This window comes from Salvelinus namaycush, chromosome 1 (assembly GCF_016432855.1).
Source record: "Salvelinus namaycush isolate Seneca chromosome 1, SaNama_1.0, whole genome shotgun sequence".
Taxonomy (NCBI): domain Eukaryota; kingdom Metazoa; phylum Chordata; class Actinopteri; order Salmoniformes; family Salmonidae; genus Salvelinus; species Salvelinus namaycush.
In genome coordinates this window covers 57,097,472-57,110,301 of record NC_052307.1, presented here as the reverse complement: position 1 = coordinate 57,110,301, position 12,830 = coordinate 57,097,472, and the positions used below count along the sequence as shown (strand labels likewise).

General features: G+C 42.2%; 1 protein-coding gene across 2 annotated transcripts in view; it reads right to left on the bottom strand.

The window, feature by feature from the left end:
• The window catches only part of LOC120046182 (phosphorylase b kinase regulatory subunit beta-like), a 74,394-nt gene that overhangs the window by 39,618 nt on the left and 21,946 nt on the right, over nt 1–12,830 (bottom strand). For both annotated transcript variants that reach the window (XM_038991207.1, XM_038991215.1), the window contains 4 exons: nt 11,710–11,825; nt 9,824–9,887; nt 3,386–3,481; nt 2,637–2,834 (listed from right to left, as the gene is read on the bottom strand). In XM_038991207.1, coding sequence (XP_038847135.1) covers nt 2,637–2,834; nt 3,386–3,481; nt 9,824–9,887; nt 11,710–11,825 — 474 coding nt within the window. The remainder of the gene's footprint in view (nt 1–2,636; nt 2,835–3,385; nt 3,482–9,823; nt 9,888–11,709; nt 11,826–12,830) is intronic.

Here is a 12,830-nt window from a genome sequence, read left to right as displayed (position 1 = left end):
GTGTGTGTGTGTGTGTGTGTGTGTGTGTGTGTGTGTGTGTGTGTGTGTGTGTGTGTGTGTGTGTGTGCGTGTGTGTTTACATGCGTCTGTGCCAGTAGAGATAAGGTACAAAATGGTGGAGATATTTAATAAAATGCTACAGGGGTCGAGAGACCAATCACTGAGGCCTACTTCGGCAGTAAACACCAGCTATCCCAGGAGCTTTCTGCCTCAGCTATTCCACAGACTGTGAAACTCTATATTGTTCGACAGGATGCACTCCTCACTTGTAATAGGTAACATTACAGGATTTCAAAAATCTAACAAGATATGTGTTTTCAAATTGAATAAACCTGCAATCAATGCCTTCCCACCTGAAACAGCATATTGCAGATATAAAATATGATGTACAACTTCCATTGTGATCCAATACACTCACATGTGACTTCTAGCTATTTGAGTGGGCAGCAAGAAGAGGTTGTGCATGTGCAGAGAACCATACAATCCTAGAATGTTATGTAATGGCCTAATGCATTACTTACCGTAATGGATGAGATTTCAAAATGATTTATCACGAGGCATTTTATAGTGTAATATCCAGCTTCCAATTAGGAAATGGGTTGACTGGGACCTGTTGATTGCACCTACTCTAAATCCTATAATGAAACTTTAAAGTTTAGTGGCTCAGATTATTCCCATATTACCTCACTTTGTGTTTCCCCCTGTTGAATCCAAGCTCATTAATTCTGGGAGGTCAGTGCTGCGGCTAATGCAATAATTTGCTCAGTGTTAAGTAGCTGCCCTGCTCCAAATTCACACTCTGCAGGCACAGCAGCTAATCCTGAAGTTAATATGCCTTCAGTTGGGATTTATCAACGGCAGAGCAGACACAATTGTGTGGCCTCTGTCGTAGGAAAACAAAAAACTGGATTAACCCTTTATACTCGTACCTGCATATGGGTTGATAATGGTAGATTTGGGCACTGATAAGAGCCTAAATTGGAACGCTGTGGCTGTGGTAGCCTAGTGGTTAGAGCGTCGAGCCAGTAACCGAAAGGTTGCTGGATCAAATCCCTGAGCTGACAAAGTAAAAATCTGTCGTTCTGCCCCCGAGCAAGGCTTTCGGTTACTGACCCAATGCTCTACCACAGCCACTGTGTTCCAAGGCAGTTCTTTGATGGTACGTTTGTTTATGTGTAACTCGGTGTTGTTTTTGTCGCACTGCTTTGCTTTATCTTGGCCAGGTCGCAGTTGTAAATTAGAACTTGTTCTCAACTGGCCTACCTGGTTAAATAAAATAAAAATATCTACATTAAAAAAAAAACACTGTTCCCCGGGCGCCGAAGATGTGGATGTCGATTATGGCAGCCCCCCGCACCTCTCTGATTCAGAGGGGTTAAATGCGGAAGACACATTTCAGTTGAACGCATTCAGTTGTACAACTGACTAGGTATACCCCTTTCCCTTACAGTAACATGCTATAAATTACGTCGGAGCAGCGCAGTATGGGTTTTGACTGACAGCCGTTCTGAACTTGAGCACCGAACACAACAAGAAGTTGCCTCATCGCTCCCGCTAAATTGGGCTATTTTGGCAAACGGTGTTGTCTGAGTGAGGGAAATTCTGTAAATTACGAGGACTCTATGCATTTTTACAGATGAGACGTTGAGGATTATAAGAAATACCGCTTTGATGTCATACACAGGCAATCCAAAACACCTCTGAGTCCACTTCACATTTCCATCTCATAAAACTCATGTAATATGAAGTGTCAACATATGGGTTGTTCTGAACAGAATGAAGAAACTTTGCCGCGGACCACTCATCTGAATGCATCCCGCGTCTCCATTCAATGCGCACCAAAATGACTATCTGCTTCTCTGAATTGCCTAGTATTTGTATCTGTAGTGAATGCCTAAGATTGTAAGATCATATTTTATAATTTAGCTAGTTACTTTGGCAGTAGAACAAGCTTTCAAATTATGCCAACCTGACCCAGCTTGCGATGTATAATGGATCGTAATTGTGTAAAGGAGGGTGGGGATGCAGGGCTGTGTTCCAAAGAAAACAACTACAAGTGTGCTTGTTCTAGCTCCTTAACGGCACAGCTAGAAGAGATCAAAATAGCACCTTATAGTTGAAGACTCTTCTTTGAGTCATAAAAGTGCATTGAAATGACTTAGGAACTGTGTACACTTTGGAGAGGTGTGTGTCCACTTGGAAACACCAGTTAGACCTCTCACTCAAACCCTTGTCAAATTTTCTAAAGAATCTTCATATTACTGAATGTATCCAAAGTATTTTCAGATTTGTTCTGAACAAATGCAGCGGAAAGTACAGTAATTATCAAATGAACATAAAATCAAAAGTGTAATGTTTGGATTCACTCGTGTGTTGACACTGTTGTGTCCTCACCTTTAGTCTAATCATTTCCCCATCATTTCCAAACTGTTCCCTTCTAATTGCTGTCATTGTTATGCATATGCTTTCCATATTTCTTATGTAAGAAACATTTCAATTTAGCCCTATCCATAATAGGCCAATTCCCACAAGCGTAAGGGGTTTTAAGAGCTGAAATGGAAAAAGTCAAGTCATTGTAGCGCATGTTAGTCATCACAATCAGTCTGTAGGGTTGGCTTTTAAACTAAACCACAGACCTTCATCTCAGCCGGTTTGTAGTGTCTCCTGTTCTTGTCCTCATTGGCGGTCCTGTAGCCGTCACGCAGGAAGCGCTTGAAGCCATACTTCCCCTTTAGCTTGCGCACCACCTTGTCCAGGGTCTGACTGTAGAGGGCGTCGTCATCCACAGCGAATGCAGGGTAGCTGATGCAGGGCAAGAGGGCGGCGTCCGTATTCTGTATTGGGGTTCAAAGGGGGTTTCAAATGTGTAACATTTAAAACAGATGCCAGCTTTTGATCATTTCCTAAGTAAACCCTTCACCCCCATGTGCCAGTTGTCTCCAGGTAGTTAGTAAAGGGTTAAGAGACTAAGGGACCCACTCTCTCTCTCTCTCTGCTAATGGCCACTTTCCAACATTAAAGAGGCTGACATTTAATAACATATTAGTCAGAGACTCATATATAATTAAGATGCTCAACGTTTTACTTGCATAAGCCTTCTACTGTACTCCCTTCACCCCCTTCCTCCGCAGCCCTCTCTCACTCCATCCCCACCTCTCTCTCCCATTAGCCCATGTTGTAGCTCCAATGCATTTCTTCCATTTCCCCTAATTAAACCAATTCATTTACAGGAGCACTTTTCTGTCTAGTTGCTCTTACTACCGGAGAAAAATGATTATTCCTCTCTTTACTGGTGAACTGGGAGATTGGACTGGTCACTGAGCCAATACATCATAATGGCACAGAGTGGTATTTAGTAAGGAGTGGTTTAATTATATTTACTCACGTGGGACCTGGATTCTCTGGGTAGAAGGGAGGACAGTGTCTGTCTGTTCCTGTTGTGGGCATCCAGGTCCACGAAGATGACAGACCAAGAGCAACCCTGCAGAACAACAGAGATGACAAGAGTCATATTCACTGGTGGTTGTTAGGTTGATGTGGGTCAGACAAGGTCTGACACTGTTTCGTTGTGGAGGAAAATTGTAGCGCTTCCATTTTGTCACTATGCAAGATTCAACGTAGCCTGCATGCTGCATGTTTGGACATAATGCATTTGGCAAACCTGGTCGAACACCGACTTTCACAGGCAATCAGAACTCAAAACATGAAACATCTAGGACATATTTATATTTATTCCCTTTTCGAGCACCATTTGTTTCCGTCCGTGCCTTTGAACTGTGCCACTAGTGAGCCATGCGACTGCAGGGCATGGATGGCAGCTACTGGCTGTTCCCAGCATGTCCTGATATAGGCCTGTCACACTGCAGCTGTCACTACCACTTCCACTAGCTCCCTGAAAATAAGCCTTAATATGCAGGAAACAACATCAAATGTCACAACCATGAATACAAGCATTTCGCTACACCCGCAATAACATCTGCTAAATATGTGTGTGACCAACACCATTTGATATGATTTGATTTTGACAGTCGCTCACGCACGGACACACGTACCAACATGCACGCACGCACGGGTGCGCACACACACACACACCACATTCTCTACATAGCAGAAGACCTGTTTGTTTATGTTACTGTGAATGCAGCTCGGAGGATGAAGTGCTGGCCACTAACCATTTAAATGAAAGCCACACACTCAGAGCCTCCAACATCTCACCTGCCGCCTCTGCAGAGCAAAACCAGCTTCGAAAGCAGCAATATTATAACCTTATTCTTACAAAAGAGCCAGTATTGCACAACCATTTGATATTTTGGGGTACAAAGCTAAAAAGCATTGTGTTTTTCTATGCTTTGAGCACAGTGCGGGGGCACTCCAACCATGAAGGGCCATCCAATCACCTCGATACCACATCATGTTGTTAGACTGCAAACTCTTTACCTACGGTATGATTACCTACCCACAAGCCCCTCTGTTGAGATGAGGGCCTGAGTGCTTTTTCTGGGTTAGTTTACTGTGCCATTTTTGGATTAACACACCTCACAAATGTCTGCTACAAACGTTCCTGGATACGTTTCTTCACCAACACCTCAACAATGATCACATTAAGGTAAAGAAAAAACATATTAAGCTGTTTCTGCACAATGCATTATGTATGCTGCTTTCAAACAAGCCAAACACATTTTTTAGCCATCAGAGTGACTCTCATCAGACTTGCTTTAGTGATTTCGTGTACATACTGCAGGGTTTGGTGGAATGGGATATAAATGATTGTGACAGCACAGAAAGTGGTCTCCACTGTGACCTACGCTTCTTAGGACCATACCTTTATTGACAGCACTCCACATTTTGCTGTGAAACAGGCAGTCACTTTAGAAGTTGACAACCCACACATAAAAGTTCGACCATTGTGCTCTGGCTAGTCATTGATTGGCTGTTGCCTCTAAGGAACACACTAGGGGAGAGTCACTGATCATGGCTTATTCTCAGTTGAAAATCTGAAGGAAGTCAGAGGGGCACTGAGAGCAGGCCATCATTAATAACCTAATGTGATGACTCATAGCCACTCCATTCCCAACGTGGGCCACACAGCAGCCCACACACCAGCCACTACTATACTACTGCCTAATGACAGGAACCAAACCCAGTGGGGCACAGAGTTTAATCTAAAACTCTGATCATCAATGAGTCAATTTAACATCATTGGCTGTGGATTAATTAGATGAAGGAGGCGGCTAAGGAGAAGAGCCCTTCATGAAATTACTGATAATAGTAGCAAAAGAGACTATAGCAATCATAAGGTGACTTCAGAAAGTATTCACGCCCCTTGTTACAAAGCGGGATTAAAATGGATTGAATATCATTTTTGTCAACAATCTACACAAAATACACAAAAACAATTATGAAAAATAAAACAATATACACTGCTCAAAAAAATAAAGGGAACACTTAAACAACACAATGTAACTCCAAGTCAATCACACTTCTGTGAAATCAAACTGTCCACTTAGGAAGCAACACTGATTGACAATAAATTTCACATGCTGTTGTGCAAATGGAATAGACAAAAGGTGGAAATTATAGGCAATTAGCAAGACACACCCAATAAAGGAGTGATTCTGCAGGTGGTGACCACAGACCACTTCTCAGTTCCTATGCTTCCTGGCTGATGTTTTGGTCACTTTTGAATGCTGGTGGTGCTCTCACTCTAGTGGTAGCATGAGACTGAGTCTACAACCCACATAAGTGGCTCAGGTAGTGCAGCTCATCCAGGATGGCACATCAATGCGAGCTGTGGCAAGAAGGTTTGCTGTGTCTGTCAGCGTAGTGTCCAGAGCATGGAGGCGCTACCAGGAGACAGGCCAGTACATCAGGAGACGTGGAGGAGGCCGTAGGAGGGCAACAACCCAGCAGCAGGACCGCTACCTCCGCCTTTGTGCAAGGAGCAGCACTGCCAGAGCCCTGCAAAATGACCTCCAGCAGGCCACAAATGTGCATGTGTCAGCATATGGTCTCACAAGGGCTCTGAGGATCTCATCTCGGTACCTAATGGCAGTCAGGCTACCTCTGGCGAGCACATGGAGGGCTGTGCGGCCCCACAAAGAAATGCCACCCCACACCATGACTGACCCACCGCCAAACCGGTCATGCTGGAGGATGTTGCAGGCAGCAGAACGTTCTCCACGGCGTCTCCAGACTCTGTCACGTCTGTCACATGTGCTCATGTGCTCAGTGTGAACCTGCTTTCATCTGTGAAGAGCACAGTGCGCCAGTAGCGAATTTGCCAATATTGGTGTTCTCTGGCAAATGCCAAACGTCCTGCACGGTGTTGGGCTGTAAGCACAACCCCCACCTGTGGACGTCGGGCCCTCATACCACCCTCATGGAGTCTGTTTCTGACCGTTTGAGCAGACACATGCACATTTGTGGCCTGCTGGAGGTCATTTTGCAGGGCTCTGGCACCGCCAGCATTCAAAAGTGACCAAAACATCAGCCAGGAAGCATAGGAACTGAGAAGTGGTCTGTGGTCACCACCTGCAGAATCACTCCTTTATTGGGGGTGTCTTGCTAATTGCCTATAATTTCCATCTTTTGTCTATTCCATTTGCACAACAGCATGTGCAATTTATTGTCAATCAGTGTTGCTTCCTAAGTGGACAGTTTGATTTCACAGAAGTGTGATTGACTTGGAGTTACATTGTGTTGTTTAAGTGTTCCCTTTATTTTTTTGAGCAGTGTATATTGATTAGATACAGCTGAAGTCGGATGTTTACATACACCTTAGCCAAATACATTTAAACTCAGTTTTTCACAATTCCTGACATTTAATCCAAGTAAAAAATCCCTGTTTTAGGTCAGTTGGAATCACCATCTTATTTTAAGAATATGAAATGTCAGAATAATAGTAGAGATAATGATTTATTTCAGCTTTTATTTATTTCATCACATTCCCAGTGGGTCAGAAGTTTACATACACTCAATTAGTATTTGGTAGCATTGCCTTTAAATTGTTTAATTTGGGTCAAACGTTTCGGGTAGCCTTACACAAGCTACCCACAATAAATTGGGTGAATTGTGGCCCATTCCTCTTGACAGAGCTGGTGTAACTGGGTCAGGTTTGTAAGCCTCCTTGCTCGCACACACTTTTTCAGTTCTGCCCACAAATTGTATATAGGATTGAGGTCAGTGCTTTGAAATGGCCACTCCAATACCTTGACTTTGTTGTCCTTAAGCCATTTTGCCACAACTTTGGAAGTATGCTTGGGGTCATTGTCCATTTGCAAGACCCAAGCTTTCACTTCCTGTCTTGAGATGTTGCTTCAATATATCCACATAATTTCCTCCCTCATGATGCCATCTATTTTGTGAAGTGCACCAGTCCCTCCTGCAGCAAAGCATCCCAACAACATGATGCTGCCACCCCTGTCCTTCACGGTTGGGATGGTGTTCTTCAGCTTGCAAGCCTCCGCCTTTTTCCTCCAAACATAACGATGGTCATTATGGCCAAACAGTTCTATTTTTGTTTCATCAAACCAGAGGACATTTCTCCAAAAAGTTTGATCTTTGTTCCCATGTTCAGTTGCCAGTAGTCTGGCTTTTTTTATGGCGGTTTTGGAGCAGTGGCTTCTTCCTTGCTGAGCGGCCGTTCATGTTATGTCAATATAGGACTCATTTTACTGTGGATATAGATAATTTTGTACCTGTTTCCTCCAGCATCTTCACAAGGTCCTTTGCTGTTGTTCTGGGATTGATTTGCACTTTTCGCACCAAGGTACGTTCATCTCTAGGAGACAGAATGCGTCTCCTTCCTGAGCGGTATGACAGCTGCTTGGTCCCATGGTGTTAATACTTGTGTACTATTGTTTGTACAGATGAACATGGTACCTTCAGGCGTTTGGAAATTGCTCCCAAGGATGAATCAGACTTGTGGAGGTCTACAATTTTTTTTTCTGTGGTCTTGGCTGATTTATTTTGATTATCCCATGATGTCAAGCAAAGGGGCACTGAGTTTGAAGGTAGGCCTTGAAATACATCCACAGGTACACCTCCAATTGACTCAAATGATGTCAATTAGCTTTTCAGAAGCTTCTAAAACCGTGACATAATTTTCTGGAATTTTAGGTCATTGTCCTGCTGAAAGGTGAATTCATCTCCCAGTGTCTGGTGGAAAGCAGACTGAACCAGGTTTTCCTTTAGGATTTTGCTTTATTATTCTTATCCGGGGGAAAAAAACAGTCTTTAACGATTACAAGCATACCCGTAATATGATAGTAATGTGTTGTATTGGATTTGCCCCAAACATAACACTTTGTATTCAGGACAAAAGGTTAATTGCTTTGCCACATTTTTTGCAGTATTACTTTAGCGCCTTGTTACAAACAGGATACATGTTTTGTAATATTTTTATTCTGTACTGGCTTCCTTCTTTTCTCTCTGTCAATTAGGTTAGAATTGTGGACTAACTACAATATTGTTGATCCATCTTCAGTTTTCTCCTATCACAGCCATTACACTCTGTAATTGTTTTAAAGTCACCATTGGCATGGTGAAATCCTTGAGCGGTTTCTTCCTCTCTGGCAACTGAGTTAGGGAGGACACCCTTATCTTTGTAGTGACTGGGTATATCGATACACCATCCAAAGTGAAATTAATAACCTAACCATACTCAAAGGGATATTTGATGTCTGCTTTTTCAATAGGTGACCTTTGTAAAGCCTCCCTGGTCATTGTGGTTGAATCTCTGTTTGAAATTCACGGCTCAACTCAGGGACCTTACAGATAATTGTATGTGTGGGGTACAGAGATGAGGTACAGGTGTCATTCAAAAATCATGTTACACACAGTTATTACATTTTGCAACTTACATTTTTAGTCTTGAACCCATTTAAGCATGCCATAACAAAGGGGTTAAATACTTATTTACACCAGACATTTCAGCTTTTCATTTTTAAATAATTTGTACAAAAATGTAAAAACATCATTCCACTTTGACATTATGGGGTATTGTGTGTAGGCCAGTGACAAACCAAATATAAATTGAATCACTTTTAAATTCAGGCTGTAACACAGCAAACATTTTGAAAAGTCAAGGGGTGTGAATACTTTCTGAAGGCACTGTATATCACTATGGGTAAGATTTTCTCCTTTCATGGTAGGTTTACATGGGACACGATGAAGTTGATGGGCTTTATTTGATTGAAATGCTTCGTGCTGTGTGCATGAACGAACAAAATGGAAAAGAAAGAAATCTGTTTTGAGATAAACAAGAATGCTAAGTGGAAGTTTTTCAGTTTTCCAATCCATTAGCACATATAATGGATGTTCACATTCTTGTCTTCACTTCCTCTAGACACCAAAACAAATTAATCCTACAAATGGCTGATCCAGAAAGGAGAAAGGAAATCAAGGAAATGGGAACACCAGTAATCTATCAAAGCCGTTAGTGCATAGACATCTAGCTAGTCAGCACTGAGTACAACACAAGCCCACTCAATAGAACCCCTGAGTGTAAAACTTTCCCCACACAGAAAATGTCCATCACATCACCGGTTTCAGATGAATTCAATGTTTCTCTGAGAACTGTTGTGCTATGAGCATCTATAAGATCTTGAAGATGGATGGTGATGTAATGGGACTCCTGATTTGAAGTATAAATCAGTTACACACTATCTATAATGCAATCGTAATGCATCAGACGCTGTTACACCAGAGGGGAATACACAGTTCGGTCATTAAAATCCTAAACTCTTATCTTCAGAGTAAGCGAGGACAATGTCTGGGACTCTTGACAGAACGTGGATGAAGCTGGAGAATAAATCAAAAATACCTGATTCCCAAACAGGTTGAATCCATTGATAGCCTCGAGAGCAGCTTTGGCCAGCCCCACAGAACTGCAAAAGAAAGAACATGTTTTAGAAACCCAATATAAACCTGAAAGCACTGTCTATGGTATTTATAATTGAAATACCATAGGCTTCACATTTTCTGTTATGTTCCATAGCTCCAGGTTACATGCAAGCCTAACATGCACATGTTACTATATAAAAGGGGGTTTGGGTACACTTTTTATGAACCCCCTATGTATAAGGCACATGACACCCAAAAAGAACACCCCGTGACTTGTAATGAGCCTTACATTTATACTGTAAACGCCTAAAAGTATACACTTGAATGCTTTTATAATGTAGTTACAAACAGGTGACTCATAGATATAATTGTTGCTGGGAGGGGGCTGAAATCATTGTGCAGTTTACTTTGCAGAGAAAATAGCAGTTCATTTCTCTGTCATTTTGTTTTCCTTTCCCTCTTAATAGTGCTCTATAAAATGAAGAAGAAGACGTGGCAAGGATAGTAGCAAGATATGCTGACATATAAAAAGGTGCTCAATCCCAAAAACAGAGCCCAAATTGATACAAAAATGCAGAAAATAAGAGAACATAGTTGAAACCAGCTCTCCGAAAGACAACTTCAGGCCCCTCTCTGACAGAATCATCAGCAATGATCCCAATCGAGCAACATGAGGCATTTTGAAAGTCTATTGATTTTTTGGGCTGAACCTGCCTGGACATAATGCGTAAGAGCTGTCAACAGTTCTGAGTGAGTGTGGCGCCTTGGTCAAACGTTTTTTTTAAATGAATGTGCACACGGTGCTGTAGTTTCAGGGAGCAGGGTGGCATTGGCTGATAATATTAACAAGTTGCAGACTATAATGCACAACACAGTATATTGTAATACTATTTTCACAAAAGGGAGAAACATACATACAGTAACATACCATTCTATGTTGTAAATAATCCAGATTGATATTGACAGCTTCTGTCAACACATCCCAATGAGTGCAGTCAGGATTAACCCTACTATAGAGCGGACTTAAATTGGAAATATAATGCAGCTGAACAAAGCAAAATATTACTACAGTATTACGTCTATAATTTGGTTGCGCTATCTTCTACTTGGTAAGAGACTGCCAAGGGGTAATCCAAGAGCTCGATAGGACTAAAGCGTAGCCATTTTTGCACAAACTCAATACCGCCTAGGATTGATGACATTAACATTGTTTTATAATGACTTCCATTTTCCTTTCAGCTGGGCTTGAATGTCATGATTTAAAACTCTAGATTAAGGCATTTATCAGAGCTTTCTGTGACACACACAGGCACTACCTCTCCATCAGCAATCTGGTACACTGAGTTAATGGAACTGTTGTAAATGCGCCTGAAACTCGGTGAATGACTCCGCATTGAGATAATGAACTCAGAAAGTTACTGCATGTAAAGTTGTGATTCTGCCCCCGCAATTGTTCTCGGTTTACATTCTGCCTATTAATGTGTATTATGGAAACTGAACTAGAAAGCAGTCATTCTGAATTTGACGAACGGACATGGTGTCGAATTATTGTCTGTATAGAATGCAACGTCCGTAATTTATCTATAGAAAATGGTGGTAAGTTGCAACCAATTTTCATGCATTCTTTAGGAGAAAACAATGTTTTCCAGAGATAAGGGACAGAGGAAACAGAATCATTATTGAGATCTTAAGAGAGGGAGAGGCAGATCTACTGCTCGAATGATAGGCCATCGACATGCACGGTTTCCCCTTTGCCTACCCTAAAAACTCTGATGGAAATATACTCTTTGTTTTCATATCATATCATATTTCATGTATTCATATCTTTATAAATCAATGTATTCACTAGAGGAGGAAAAAACAGACCTGGAGTGCAACTCAGTGCTTCCATTGTTGTACTTGCTCCCTCTCTCCCACATGCCAAAGTCAGGCACTCTGTACGCCCTCTCTACACAGAATACCAGGTTCTGGATGAACGATACCTGCAGAGGTAGAAAACACAACAATGTCACATGAATCTCTAGCGAGATCTCTCAATCTCAACATAGAACGCTTTCTCCCTGGAATTACAGTGCATTTGGGAAGTATTCAAGGCTCTGGAGTTTTTCCACATTTTGTTACGTTACAGCCTTATTCGAAAATTGATTCAATTGTTTTTTTCCTCATCAATACCCCATAATGACAAAGGAAAACATTTTTTTTTAGCAAATGTCTAAAAAAATAAACATAAATATCACATTTACATAAGTATTCAGACCCTTTACTCAGTACTTTGTTGAAACGCCTTTGGCAGAGATTACAGCCTCGAGTCTTCTTGGGGATTACGCTACAAGCTTGGCACACCTTGTATTTGGGGAGTTTCTCCCATTCTTCTCTGCAGACCCTCTCAAGCTCTGTCAGGTTGGATGGGGAGCGTTGCTGCACAGCTATTTTCAGGTCTCTCCAGAAATGTTCGATTGGGTTCAAGTCCGGCTCTGGCTGGGCCACTCAAGGACATTCAGAGACTTGTCCCGAAGCCACTCCTGCATTGTCTTGGCTGTGTGCTTAGGGTCGTTGTCTTGTTGGAAGGTGAACCTTCGACCCAGTCTGAGGTCCTGAGCACTCTGGAGGTTTTCATGAAGGATCTCTCTGTACTTTGCTCCGTTCATCTTTCTCTCGATACTGACTAGTCTCCCAGTCCCTGCCGCTGAAAAACATCCCCACAGCATGATGCTGCAACCACCATGCTTCACCATAGGGATGGTGCCAGGTTTCCTCCAGACGTGGCACTTGACATTCAGGTCAAATAGTTCAATCTTGGTTTCATCAGACCAGAGAATCTTGTTTCTCATGGTCTGAGAGTCTTTAGGTGTCTTTTGGCAAACTCCAAGCGGGCTGTCATGTGCCTTTTACTGAGGAGTGGCTTCTGTCTGGCCACTCTACCATAAACGCCTGATTGGTGGTGCTGCAGATATGTTTGTTCTCCCATCTCCACAGAGGAACTCTGG